The 14516-nt window shown below is 51.9% G+C and overlaps 1 protein-coding gene across 4 annotated transcripts in view; it reads right to left on the bottom strand.

Moving 5' to 3' along the window:
* SLC12A5 (solute carrier family 12 member 5) overlaps positions 1-14516 on the bottom strand; it is a 38794-nt gene that overhangs the window by 6184 nt on the left and 18094 nt on the right. For all 4 annotated transcript variants that reach the window (XM_032263625.1, XM_032263626.1, XM_032263628.1 and 1 more), the window contains exons 7-20: positions 14019-14260; positions 12765-12976; positions 10969-11139; positions 10562-10660; positions 10360-10417; positions 8810-8984; positions 8057-8175; positions 7618-7716; positions 6226-6345; positions 5702-5806; positions 4121-4289; positions 2051-2246; positions 783-952; positions 196-327 (exon numbers count right to left, since the gene is read on the bottom strand). In XM_032263625.1, coding sequence (XP_032119516.1) covers positions 196-327; positions 783-952; positions 2051-2246; positions 4121-4289; positions 5702-5806; positions 6226-6345; positions 7618-7716; positions 8057-8175; positions 8810-8984; positions 10360-10417; positions 10562-10660; positions 10969-11139; positions 12765-12976; positions 14019-14260 — 2067 coding nt within the window. The remainder of the gene's footprint in view (positions 1-195; positions 328-782; positions 953-2050; positions 2247-4120; positions 4290-5701; positions 5807-6225; positions 6346-7617; positions 7717-8056; positions 8176-8809; positions 8985-10359; positions 10418-10561; positions 10661-10968; positions 11140-12764; positions 12977-14018; positions 14261-14516) is intronic.

Below are 14516 nucleotides of genomic sequence, written 5' to 3' on the forward strand. Positions count from 1 at the left end.
CCCACATATAATAAGCACTACTAGACATGGCTATTTTTATGGAGAAGAGCAGGGTAGCTGAATATGTGAGAGGCTAAGAGGTGGATCAGGGGAGGGGATCCAGCATCATAAGCTGACGGGTGTTAGAGTTGCCCTACTTGGTGCTGGGGCCAAGAGGGCCAGGTAGAACCCCAGCAGCATCTCCTGGGGACTCACCATCTCCACCACCTCGACCTCCGCAGTGATGCGTAAATGGTACAGAAATGTGGTCAGGTCCTTCTTCATCTGGATGCTATTGTCGTCCATCTGGGCCACAGTGAAGATGCGCATCTTGCACTTCCGCCACACCTGCAGGCGGTGAAAGGGATCCAGAAAGGTCCAGCCCAGATTGCGATGAGGAGATCCAGGGCCAGACCCCATCCCCTCACCCTTTCCGTCTTCCCACCCACTCCTCACACATACATGCAGACCCCAAATCCTCTGTCTTGGGGGCCACTCTCTACAAAACCTTCCCTGCTTAGGTCTGAGGATGCCCTATTAAAAAAGCATCACTGGCTCACTGGCTCAGGCTAAGCATTGCTCTCCTTAGAGCAGTGTACCTGCAAGAGGAGACACCATCAGTTCCTAAATCTCAAAACGAAGGAGGTCAGCAGATCCCTTTCCCAGGGGCTTGCAGGGGAGGAAGGACAGGGAAGCTGACCCTGGCCAGAGCCCATGAGTCTGACCTGCAGTTGTGCACACAAGCGCACAAATGCATACATACACACACACACTCACATGATACACTCACGTACACAACTCACCTTGTGGTGCCGCAGCAGGAAGGGCAGCAGCATGAGCATGCCCCCATCGTGTACAATCCACCAAACGTCGATGCTGCCCTCAGAGAAGCGCTCAGGGTTCCCGGGAAACATGGAAACGTTCTTGGTGACCAGCAGGGCTAAGTGGCCAGCTGTGGTTTCCCGGACCAGCTCTGAGGGAGGCCGAGGAGAAGGCCAGAGGGGGAAACAGTGACTCTGGTTCCCCCAACACCCAGCAGCAGCCACAAGGGCTCCTGGCACCCAGCACTCTACCCCGCTCCACCTGGCCTTGGCCATGAGCTGAGTGGTCAGAAAACCAGCATCTACCTGGGCCCCATCACATATTTATTGTTTGGATCTGGGAAAGTCTCTCAACCTCTCTGGGCCTCAGTTTCCCCACCTGTCAAATGGCAATAACACCACTTGCCCTTACTGAGTATGAAGAACCCGTCATGTATGACCTCACTGAATCATCCCAATACCTTGTAACCATGATCTACTTATAAAGGAGGCAGAATAGCTTGGAGTTCACAGTGCAGCCTCTGGGCTGGTTCATAACCTTGCTTCCCCATATCGTGACTTGGAGCAAATTTTCTTTTTCCTTTTTTCTGTAGAGATGGGGTTTTGCCATTTTGCCCAGCTCCAACTCCTGAGCTCAAGCAATCCGCCTGCCTTGGCCTCCCAAAGTGCTGGGATTACAGGCGTGAGCCTCTGCACCCGACCAGAGCAAGCTTCTTAATCTCTCTGTGCCTCAGTTTCACACCAAAAAAGATGGAGATAACAATGCCTAGCCCTCCTAGAACTGATGAGAGAATTAGAAAAAGCCTCAACTTGCCGGCACACAGAACTCATTCTAGAAATGTTAGTTATTGCATATACTATTACCTACTACTACCAAGAAATCTGCTGCTCAGAGGGAACAAGTCACATGTGCACAATCACTCAGCTAGGAAGGACCGGAGCTGGGGTGTGGACCCAGCTGCTGTGACTTCAGGGCTATAGTTCTTCCCACTGCCCTGCGCTGTGTTCCTCCCAGGGCCTGTGAGCGCTGCAGGAGCCAAGACTGTCTCGTTCACAGCGGAGTCCCCAGCGCCCAGCACAGTGGCTGGCACATGGCCAGCCTTGACTGCTGTCACCTGCATATGCTGAATCCACACTTGGCGTGCAGTGCTTGGGAAACCCCTCAGGCCCAAAGGAGCGGAAATCCAGTTCCACCCCTCTACTGTCCCCAGCCCCACCCCTCTTCCACCCCCAGCCCCCCACAGCGTTACCAATGAAGTTCCTCCATGTCTGGTGATCTTCCTTCTGGCGCCAGTTGCGGGGCCAGCCGACAAGCACAGTGTTGTGCTGCAGCCCCCCAAGGCCCCCGGACTGGATCAAATGGGACACGCCATCCCGCAGGTTGGAGGAGATCACTACCTGGCAGAAGCCCTTCACTTTCTCTGCCTCCATCAGGCGCCGGATAGACTGGGGAAGGGGAACAGACAAGGACCAGCCTCAGACCTCCCTGGCCCTGCCTGGGCCTGTTATAGACTCCCTCCCTCTCATCTCTCCACTCCTTTCATCCCAGTCTTCCTGAAGCTCAGCTCTGATCACGTTTGTCTCTGGCACTAGAATGGCACACGGCACCCCATCATCTGTGCCCCATTCCTTATTGATCGATCGAGGCTCTTTATGATCTGACTGCACATTTTCTGCCACCCTGCCACTGTGGACACAGACCCCTCCCCGACATGCTCTCCACCACCACCCTGACACACGTCCCTGCTAAATTGCACAGGGCACCCTGACTGGCCCAGCTCAAATGTCGCTGTCTTCAGATACCACCCCACCCAGACCAGAATTAAACAGGGCTTCTCTGCACAGCCAATTTGTTTCAACAATTTTTTTTAAGTAGCATGATAAGTATTTTAAAGGCACCCCATTTGATCTGCACTACGAGGGAAATAGTCTTATTACTCCCATAGATGAGGAAATTGAGGCTTGGAGAAATGAAGACTTGTTTAAGGACACATAGATAATGTTATTGTGAGGATTCAAGTCAGGGAAGTCTGACTCCAACCCCCACACTCTTAGCCACCACCCTGATATCAAACAGATAGAAATTCAATTCCTATCTCTGCCACCTCCTGGCTGTGTGATCTTGGATGAGTCGCCTAACCTCTATGAGTGTTGGTTTTTTCATCTGTCAAACAGGGGTCAGGACAGCTACCTCATTTAGGAATAGGGCATACCACATGCCATATAGCACACAGGGCTTAGTTTCCTGCCTGAGGAATCATAAACACTCAACACGTTGTGCGATGTTATTAACTCTAACAGCATTTATCGACATTGGTGGCTCTGAGAGCCTTCGGTACATGCTGTCTTCCCACCAGGCTGTGAGCACCTCGAGGACTGGGACTTTGTCTTGAACGTCTCCGTCTCCCCTGTGCCTCGCCCAGTGCCTGGTGCACTGCACATTCTCAGCCACCGCGTGTTGAATGGAACTGACCGGTCAAGGCCTCCAGCTCTGGGCCCTGACAGATCGGTGTGAACAGCCCAGTGAGGCAGAAGCAGCCACTGTCGCAAGCCATCAGGGGTGCCCCTCCCCACCGCACCTCTGCTCCCTCGGGCCTCTTTTAGTCTCTCCACTCATGGGAGAAAGGCCTAACCCTCAGGCAGAACCTACTTCTACTACCCCCAGGATCCAATCACCTCCTTGTGTGCTTAATGCAGACACTGGCCGCTGCAGCCCACGGTGGCTGTGTAGGCTCCTCTGTAGGCATGGACTAGTGGGCGAAGCCAAGAGCAGGTGACACAGAGAGGGACCTGGGTTCAAATCCTGACATTATTTCCCACCAGCTTTGTGATTTTCAGCAAGCAGCTTTCCCTCTCTGGGCCTCAGTTTCTTCCTGTACCAAATGTAGACACTCATCCTGTCAACCCCAAACTGTAAGGATCAAGAGCCCATGACTGGGAAATCACCTTGAAAGATTTATACTTTGGCAGGAAGGAATAGAGTAGGAGTTCCAGGAGTCCTAATTTGAATCTTCATTTTCTGTCCTTAGACATGTGACCTGACTTCTCTAAGCCTCAGTTTCCTTATCCATAAAATGGGCCCTTCTGCCTCTGATGGTCTTTCATGCTATGAGTTGAATTCTAAAGAGCTCATTCTCTGGGGCCCTAGGCTCCTCCTCTAAGGGAGGAAACAGAAAAGCCTGCCCCTCCTTTGACCCTGAAGGTGATAAGGAAGGATAAGCGTATGTACATGTGGGAGGGCGAAAGGGTGAACAGGTGGACAGAGAATGTCTTCCTAAGTGTCCTGACCTTTCCCCAAGCCCACCAGGGCCCCTACTCACCTCTTCTGCCCGCTGGGCCTGGGGATGATTTTCCAGAAATGTGCCCTCAAGGACAGAACCCACGATGGTCAGGCCCTTCCCTGCCTTGAGCTGGGAGGTCAATGAGAGCAGCTGGGGGTGCACCACATTCTGGTCTTGGTCCACACGCACCAGCACGAGCAGCTGTGGCCTGAAGAGAGTGCAGAGTCATGTGATCAATATGCCCCTAACCATCCGCACGCCATACACCCATCACCAGGTCACCTAACCATCTGCCCTCTATAACCCTCTGTCCCATCCACCTATACCCACACCACTCATCTGTCCCTCTAAACATCCACCCATCTAGCCATCAACCCATCTCTCCATTCATCTCACTCACCTATCTACCCATTTAACCACCCACTCACCTATTCTATCCTTCAGTCATCCACTCACAGACATATTTCTTTACCTGTACATGCATTATTCACTCAATTATCCACACACCTACCTACCTATCACCCATTCCTACATCCATCCATTCACCTTTTGCCCTCCCACATGTACATACACTTATCCATCCGCCCATCTCTTTATGCATCCCTTTCCTTAGTCATTCAGCCTTCCTAGTCCTCCAACCACCCATCAACTTCACAGCATTCTCTAAGCACCTACTCTGGGCTAGACCCTGTGCTGAGCATTTGGGAATTCACAGATAAATAATGCAGAGCCCCAGGTTCTGAAAGCCCAGTTTAGTAAACATTGGCAAGGACAAGCCAATGATCAGAGTTCCAGGCTCTACTCTTGGCAAAGTGAAACACGGGGAGATGAATGAGGGTTTGGGCATGCAGCACCCAGGACTGAGGTAGGGAATGAGGATTCCAGCTCCAGCTCTGCCTTCTGTGACCTGTGAGATCCTCTCTGACCTCTGATTTCCTCCTTTTTTTTTTTTTTTTTTTTTTTTTTGAGACAGGATCTTACTCTGTTGCCCAGGCTGGAATGCAGTGGTGCAACCTCAGCTCACTACAACCTCTGCCTCCCAGGTTTAAGCTATTCTGCCTCAGCGTGCTGAGTGGCTGGGACTACAAGTGCGCACTACCATGCCCAGCTAATTTTTGTATTTTTAGCAGAGGCAGGATCTCACCATATTGTCCAGGCTGGTCTCGAACTCCTGGCCTCATGTGATCCGCCTACCTTGGCCTCCCAAAGTGCTAAGAGCCCCTATAACTCTCAAAGGGAATGATTCCACCTGTCCCAGAGCAAATGCTACATGATCTGATGTTTGTCTGTCCACAAAACTGCGTGCTTCCTACACTCCCAGCGACTGGAAGGGACTTGCCATACATCAGGCATTCATATATTTTATGAACAAATGATGGAAATGATGTAATGAATGAAGGGATGGATGCTCAGGAGGATAGCATGGTTGGTGGGGTTAGAGGACAAGTGTTTTAGGCGGGAAGGAATCGGACAAGGCTGGGCTTTTAGGGCATCGCTCAGCAAAACAAAGCAAGTGAGATAAGTCAGGCCCTGCTCCCTCCCCACTCCCCCACCCCTATCTCCTGAGCCTTGCACACGTGCACACACACACTCATGCACACCTGTGTTCTGACTACTTACCTCCAGTTCTTTGTGTGTGGGGGCCCTTCCTCCAGGCGTAAAAGGGCATAGCGAGCCGCACTGAGAGACAGACCTCGGATCCCATCGCCCCACTCCTTCTCCGCCCTGGGGGAGAAGGATCATGGGAAGAAGGATCACATGAGGACAGAAAGCCAGGAGTGGGGAGGGAGAAGCATCTATGCCACACTGGCTACCCCAGGGCAGAGCCATCTCTGAGGCTCAGAAAGGACATAAGTGTCGCTCCTGCCAACAGACCCAATCAAGCCTTGGATAAGTTTCCTTGGAAAATAGCTTCTAAATCCATTCTCTCTCACCATTCCTGTTCATTTCTCAAAGCCTCTGCCCCTAATCCACATCTTGCAATGTCACCCCATATCACCCTCTCCCTCCGCTCCAGCCCATCCTCTCCCACTCCCTACTTCATCTCGCCCTCACAACCCCACTCCCTCATTATCCCTTCCCTCTCCTTCCCACCACCCCTCAGCCTTCCCCAGCCACCGCCTCGCTCCACTCCCGACACTCACCCTCGGTACTCAATGTACTTGTAGATAAGTCCAGCAATGAGCATGGCCACCAGTGCATAATACCAGGAGCAGATGAACATGAGGGCCAGGCAGAGGCTCATGCCCAGGAAGGAGAGGGTCCTGGACAAGGTGGGAAGACCCAGCCTGTGAGCCCCAGCAGAGTTGTTGCTGGGTTTAGACAGCAAGAGGGAGATGGGGCAGAGCATGGGCAAGAACAGCCCAGTCTCGGGGAACTCACACATCATACCCATGAGGACCAGGGGATATGGAACCTTCTGGGTGAAGGAGAAGCCACAGACAGGGCACAACCCCATGCCCTGCCCAACTCCTGACACCCCACACCACCCTGTTCCTGTGCCTTAGACCCTGCCAGACAGGCCTAGCCAGGTGCGCTCTGAGGCCAAGGTCTCATGGGTCTTGTTTCTCATGTGGAAACAGGACCTCCCAAAGGAGGTCACCAGCAAAGCTAGAGCATCCAGACAGGAGTGGACAGCCCCAGTTCTAGCCCAATTATGCCACAGTCTTGCTTTCCCTCTTTGGGCCTCAGTTTCCTTTTGTAGAACAAGCACCATCATTTCTGCTCTGCCTGCCCCTGAGGGGAGGATGAAGAGCCATAGAGGAAAATGGTGAGAGAAACTGGAGTCTGTGCGGCAAGCATCTGCCATGTACTGTAGTGCTCACAAGAACCCACAAGGCAGGTGCAGCTATCATGCCCATTTCACAGCTGAGGAAGCTGAGTTTCTGAGAAGCTACATCACCAGTCCAAGGTCTCATAGCTAGGAAGTGCAGAGTCATGATTTGAACTCTGGTTGGCTGACTTCCAGCCTCCCTGCTATATTGTGGGCTATTGGGCATCACAGACAGGAGAGGGATTCCAGCTGAGACTGCGTATATGCTGCTATGTTATTATTTTATTTTTTTAATTTAGTTTTTGAGACAAAGTCTCACTGTTGCCCAGGCTAGAGTGCAATGGCACGATCTCGGCTCACTGCACCCTCTGCCTCCAGGTTCAAGTGACTCTCCTGCCTCAGCCTCCCAAGTAGCTGGGACTACAGGTCTCTGCCACCCTGCCCAGCTAATTTTTGTATTTTTGGTAGAGACAGGGTTTCGCCATCTTGGCCAGGCTGGTCTCAAACTCCTGACCTCAAGTGATCCACCTGCCTCGGCCTCCCAAAGCACTGGGATTACAGGCGTGAGCCACCGCACCTGGCCCTATGTTTTGATTTATGATTGTTGGGAGACCTGTTACAGGACCTTCCTCATGTGAGTTGGTCAACAAAAGCTAGAGAAAAAAGAATGTCCTCTTCTTAGACCCAGAGGGGATAGGCTGGAGTGAGGTAAGGACTGGGGTGGAGGCGTGGCTCCGTGGCAGTGTGGGGTCGGGGCACCCACCAGTGGTAATATCGAAAGCGTGGCCTCCAGTTGGGTGTCCTCAGCAGCGTCTGTACTGCACAGGCCAGATTCACAAACATGTAGCACATCAGGAAGAACCTGGAACACAGGAAGGCCCCCCTGGAGACAGAGATGCAAAGGGAGGCAGAAACAGAAACAGCAGCATCCAGAGAGAAAGGGGGACGGGGGCAGGAAGTCAGGAGGTGGCCGGATCATGCTCTGGTGCTTAGGAAGGGGTTCAAAGCCAAATACCCTTACAATATACCCTGATAACACATGCAAGTGACTCTCTCTATAACAAATGATGGACTTTTATGACCAGTGGGGAAATTCCTGGGGTTGTTAAAGTGTTTGGGTGGGTTGTCATGGGTCACGGCTGCAGGATTCAGATACAGAAACACCCTGAGCCAGTGAGGAGGGCAAGAAGTCAGGCACGCACATAGATAGGATGGGGGCCACCTCGTCGAGAGATGCAATGAGGATGCCAATCTCGCAGATGCAGGCAGTCAGGAGCAGGGCCCAGGTCGGCTCTCCATTGGCTTTGCCATGGCCAAAGACCTGAGGACAGAGCAATCATCATGGGGGACTGAGACCTTAATGACTTCTCGGCCCTCTCCCCTTATCTTGGGAGCCAGTGGAGTAGAGGCAGGAATCCTACCACCAGTGAGGAGGTAGGGAGAAGATGCATTTCTCTTCCTTTAGGAGAATGCAAATGGATAACAGGCTTTTGCTATGTCTTGCCCACCCTGACATGGGCACCCCAGTACAATGAAGTTCAAATGATCCCTAGAGGGGGAAAGCAGCTGAAGGGGACCAGATGGGAGAGGAGCTGTCAGGAAGCCAGCAAGCCACCCCGACCCTGTTCTCCATTAGTCTTTTTTTTTTTTTAGCACCATGTTGAAAGCTACCCTTTTCTTGCCCTTTGACTGCCTCCCCGAGGCTCTGATCAACCACTGTGCCAAAACAGGACCATTTGTTTTCTTCCCAAGAGCAGACAGTGCTTCATGAGATGCACTGACCAGGGGCCAAATCCCAAGTAAGACACACTCATTCTTCTTCGTGCAGTGCAGAGCGGAAGTGGCACAGGAGGAAGTCCAAGGCTGGCCATAGCCCTGGTCACTGTGTGGTCTCTCTGGGAAGGAGCCTGACTGGCTGGGCTACCGGGGGTGGGCTGTTCTGCCTCCACACTGACCTGCAGGAAGGGCACGATGCCATCCCTCGAGATGGCCTGCAGCAGGCGTGGGGCCCCCGTGAGGCTCTGCAGCCCAGCCCCACAGGTGGAGAAGAAGGACCCGATGACAATTACCCACGGAGATGGCCAGGCCAGTGTGCCCACCACCAGGTTGCCATTCACAGCTTCACCAAACCTGGAATGAAGTGGACAGGAGATGTCAGGTGAGCAGTGCCACCTAGATTTCCAGGGTAGGTGTCCATACCAACTGCAGAACCAACTTCGTGCCTGCCACAGGACTAAGCTCTGTAAGGGTGACAGGGGAGGCAGAGCCCGAAATGTTCCATTGTTTTTCCTTAATAAAATCAATCTCTAATTTCCTGATGCTGAAAACCAGGCCTCTAGGCCTGGCTCCAGCATAGGTCCCAGCTCCACTGCATTCCTTTACAGAAGCCTGGCGGTAGCAGTGGAAAGTGACTCTGAGAAGCGCTCCTACACCACCCGGCCAGTTGTGTGTGCCCATGCCCTTCAGAAGTGAGTGCTCCAGGGCACTGAGCACTTACAGCTGCAGGCATGTGCGCATGTTTCTCCCCTCCACCCTGGCTCCCCATTGCCTGGAATGCCCTTCCTCCAAGCTATCTAATCTCTGCTCAACCTTGAAAGAAGGAAGGATAAATGAGATAAAGTATATAAGACACTTCTAGCCTCCCTTCCTCTGAGAGGACTTCCCTGGGAAGACCCCTAAGGACTGGACTGAAGCCCCCAGGCCTTCCTGTATGGCCATCCCTACTGACTGCACTCAAAGTCTGTTGGTCAGTAGAGGCCCACCCAAAAGAACTCCTTCAGGACAAAACTCGTGTGTTATTTATCTGTGCTCCCTCCAAGATTCTGGAGGGAGCACAGATAAATAACACTCTTGCGTATGTGACCAACACATGGACATTTAGTAAATGTTAGATACACTACTGACTTAATCCATTTTAAATAAAAGAAAAGCCGGGCGCGGTGGCTCAAGCCTGTAATCCCAGCACTTTGGGAGGCCGAGGCGGGTGGGTCACGAGGTCAAGAGATCGAGACCATCCTGGTCAACATGGTGAAACCCCGTCTCTACTACAAATACAAAACATTAGCTGGGCATTAGGTGGCGCATGCCTGTAATCCCAGCTACTCAGGAGGTTGAGGCAGGAGAATTGCCTGAACCCAGGAGGCAGAGGTTGCGGTGAGCCGAGATCTTGCCACTGCACCCCAGCCTGGGTAACAAGAATGAAACTCCATCTCAAAAAAAATAAATAAATAAAATAAAATAAAGAAAAGAAAAGGAAAGTATCATTATCCTAAAGGAAATGAGACGTCATTCAAGCTTCTCAAACTGGAGCGACAGAAGGAAGATAAAATAGAAGAAGACGACCTTCCAAGCAACCCCTGTGGCCTCCCTCCCACGGGCCCCTCCCACGGGCACCTCCCACAGGCCCCTCCCACAGGTCCCAGCACCTCCTGCTGGGTCTGTTTCCCGGAACTCAGCCTTTGATGCCTACCCATCCCCAGAACAGGATCAACCCCAATTCTCTTACTTGTCCCGCAGTACGACCCCCTCAATGCAGGCCCCAAACAGAACAACGGAGCTGATGTCTGCAGCAGAGGATAAAGGAAAATCCCCAAGGTTCAGTACCTTTCCTCCCCACCCCTCCTGCACCAGCAGGTATGGCAGCAACATTAGCTGCCCTCCCTCTAGCCCTCCCCTGAGGGGGGTCCCAGTGTAGCTGTGCAGGATACAGACAGCAGAGGTGGTGGCGATGGCCAGGATGGTGCCAGTAGGGATTGACTTCTGGGCATCCCTCAGGTCCCCAGAGCGGTTAGAACCAGCCATGATCCCTGCAAACAGAAGTGCAGCTAGGACTCAAGTCAGGGCCACAGGAGACCAGACAGATGAGAAAAAAGGCACCAGCCTCAGGGTCAGTGAGCCTGGGATCTAGTCCTAGCATACTGACTTGTGTGAGATCTTGGGCATGTAACTTGGCTCCTCCTGGCCTTAATTCCCTCATGTGTCCAATGGGAAGTGAAATGTGGGCCCCTGCTTACGTGATGGTGCTGTTGGACTAAGAAATTCCCAACATCATCATCGACTCTCTCCTCCCCATCCACTCCCAGGCAGAGCCTTCCCTCTCTGAGCTCCCCTTCACCTGTGACTGAGGGGAAGTAGATGCCAACCAGCAGGGTGAAGTAGGAAGTCATATCACTGAAGACATAAGGGTGGTCCATGTCGATAGGAGTGCCATCGGCCAGGCCCACCGAGGTCATCCCGCTCCTCTCCACAATCACACCCTTGGTCAGGTAGGAGCTCCAGAGGTTCTCTGTGGGGAGACAGAATGCTCAGAGGGAGGCCAGCTATCAGGGGACCAGAGCACTGGGACTAGGAGGCGGGAGGGGGGCAAAAAGCCAGGGTCAAGATCAACCCCGTCTGACTCTCCTCGGCCTTGACTCTATTTCACTTCCACTGACATTTCCTAAGCTCATGCTTTGGGCCAGGCCACAGGCAGGGCTTTCACAGGCTAATCAGACCCAGTTCCTATCATCAAATAGTCCAATCTAGTAGAGCAAATGGGCACATAAAGAACTATCTCAGATTGACTCAATGTGTCCCAAATTGATCTCACCATCCACCCACCCGAAACCAGCTCCTTTTCTGCATCCCATATCCCAGTAAATGGCACCATCATCAATTCTGGTGCCCTGCCCTCAACTGCTCCTTCTTCCCTTCCTCAACTTCAATACCACCTCCAACTTCTGTTCCTTAACCCCTCCTTAATATTTCTTAAATACGCCCCTTCTCTCCATTCCAAGGTCTCTCCACCATGGTACTAGTGATCTTTCTGGCCAGATAATTCTTTGCTGCAAAGGACTGACCTATAAGACTGTAGGATGTTTAGCAGCATCTTGGCCTCTACCTACTACATGCCAGGTACACCCCTCCAGTTTTGATAACCAAAACTGTCTGCAGACACAGCCAAGTGATTCCTGGGTGGCAAAACAGCCCTGGTTGAGAAGCACTGCAGTAATGTCCACAGACATCACTCCATCACTCTCATTCAGAAAGCCAGCATCTCTCTCTCCTGGACTCACAACATCAGCCCCTTCCTGGGTCCCCTGACTCTCTCCTCTCACCCCCTTAGCCCATCCACATTAGTAGCCAGAATGAACCTTCAAAATGAAGATCTGATCATGTCCCTCCCTTTCCCAAAACCCCTCAGTGGCTCATTGCCTTCATAGTATGGCACTAACTCTCCAACATTGCTTCAAAGCCTGCCACAATCTGGCTCACGCCAGCCTCTGCTACATCACTTCTTTCCCCACCTTCCTTTGCTCTTTGTGCCCCAATCATACCAAATTACTTGTGGTTGGAAGGACACAGTATACTCTTCTGCATCTGCGTGCTTTTAGGCAAGCTGTTCTTCTGGTTACAATTTCCTTATTCCTTTCATAGAACTGAAGATCTTTCATTTGTCCTTCAAAATCCTCCTCAGGTGAGTCCAGGAAGCCTATTGCCATCTTATACACATGAACTCTCCCACTGTCCCTCGCCTGAGCATTCTCTGTGCACTAAATGCACATCTACACATGGCATAATGTATTTGCTAAGACATCCATCCCTGCCATTAATCTCCTTGAAGCCAGGAATGTGGCTTATTTATTTTGTGTTCCTAGCACTTAGCACAATGCTGGGCACTCCATAGGTACTCAGTGACTGTTTGTTACGTTGATGACTTCCTTTCCTACCAGTGGTGAGACACGTGTCTCCTTTTCACCTCTACTCCTCCCTGATGACAAGGACAGAATGTAACACAGAGTAGGTGCTCAATTAAAGCTGACTGAATTTAGCTGAATCCCAAAGAGGGCCCCTTAATCCTGACCGCTTAACCTACAATCCCTGCAGCGTTCCCTGGATGTCAGCCCTTATCCTCCCCGCCCCCCCACAGACCTTTGATGAGGCCACTGGCAGCACCAGGAATACCCTGGATCTCTGTGACATTGTTTCGGGTGAAGTATTCATCACAGGTGGCGTTGAGGAAGCGAGAGGAGCAGAAAAGGCCCCACAGCCGTGTGGTCACTGTCTCATTTCCTTCCCAAGCCAACTTGGCACAGACATCAAAGCCATGGCGAGACAGAGTGCGGTTACCCAGGAGGCAGATCCTAGGGAGAGAAACAAGGGAGGAAGGTGGGAAGCCACATAACCTTGCCCTGACTGCACAATACACCCACCAGGAGCGCTTTCAAACCTATGGACGCCAGGTCCCCATATCCAGAGTTCCTCGTTTAATTTAAATGAAGCCTGGCCATTGGCATTTTTTTTTTTCTTTAAGCTCCCCTAGTGACTCTAATAAGCAGCCAAGGGGGAGAACCACGGCGTTAGCGCCATGCTGCTTCAGCACCGCGGACAGCGGTCTCGGGGGAAGCCCTCCTCCTCTGAGCAGTGGATGGAGGGGACTCGGATCTAAGCCCCTGAACCTTCTAGGCTTCTGTGTCTTTTCCCATCCTGGAAAAATTGTCCAACACTAGGAGATTGCCCTACTCCAGGAGGTTGTCCCCACCCAGGAAAGGTTTCCCTACCACAGAGAATATTCATTTCTTTGGAATTCATTCCCACTTAATTCTTTCTAAGTCCACCCCACCAGCCAGCAGTTGACTCTTAAAAGGGAAATTGGGCCGGGCGCGGTGGCTCAAGCCTGTAATCCCAGCACTTTGGGAGGCCGAGGCGGGTGGATCACGAGGTCAAGAGATCGAGACCATCCTGGTCAACATGGAGAAACCCCGTCTCTACTAAAAATACAAAAAATTAGCTGGGCATGGTGCCGCGTGCCTGTAATCCCAGCTACTCAGGTGGCTGAGGCAGGAGAATTGCCTGAACCCAGGAGGCGGAGGTTGCGGTGAGCCGAGATCGCGCCATTGCACTCCAGCCTGGGTAACAAGAGCGAAACTCCGTCTCAAAAAAAAAAAAAAAAAAAAAAAAAAAAAGGGAAATTGTTCCCTCCTCCAGAAAAGTTACCCCACTCTGAAGAGACTGTCCCCAAACCAAGAGAGATTTTCCCTTCCAAGGTAAGTTGCTCCCAACCCACACCACTCAGATTCTGAGGGGCAGGAAGAGGGAGTTTGGCAGAGACTGTCACACAGACTCTGAAACAGAGCCAGGGAAGGTAAGAGGACAGTTCCTTGGGCTCAGACTGGCAGCACTCACGGGAAGTTGGGTGGGTCGAAGGCAGACTTGATGACCCCAGCATAGATGGCCAAGATGGAGAGGATGACACAACCCAGGAAGACAAGGGCAAACTTGTTGACATACTTGACGCCCACAAACACCACAGTGGCCATGCAGGTGAGCACACAGGTGCCATACACACGCATGTTGTTCAGCATGGCTGCTGCCTCCCCACTGGCATCTTCTGCCTTGAAGATGGCCATGGCTGGGAAGAGGTAAGCCTGTGGGAAAGGAGCAGGAAGAACAGAGACAAGTCAGTGGCTCTTCACACTACAGGCAGGGCTTAAAAAAAAAAAAAAAAAAAGATCCTCATCACAGCACAATCACAGTGGTGCTAGACTGGAAATGACATCCAGTAATATGAGAATTGCTAAAGAAGGCATGGCCTGTCCTGTAAGGACTATGATGCAGCCATTTTAAAACGGCATTGCAAAGCCAGGCACGGTGGCTTACATCTGTGATCCCAATGTTTTGAGA

The sequence above is a fragment of the Sapajus apella genome, unplaced genomic scaffold (assembly GCF_009761245.1).
Source record: "Sapajus apella isolate SASKATOON/1434 unplaced genomic scaffold, GSC_monkey_1.0 scaffold137, whole genome shotgun sequence".
Classification (NCBI taxonomy): domain Eukaryota; kingdom Metazoa; phylum Chordata; class Mammalia; order Primates; family Cebidae; genus Sapajus; species Sapajus apella.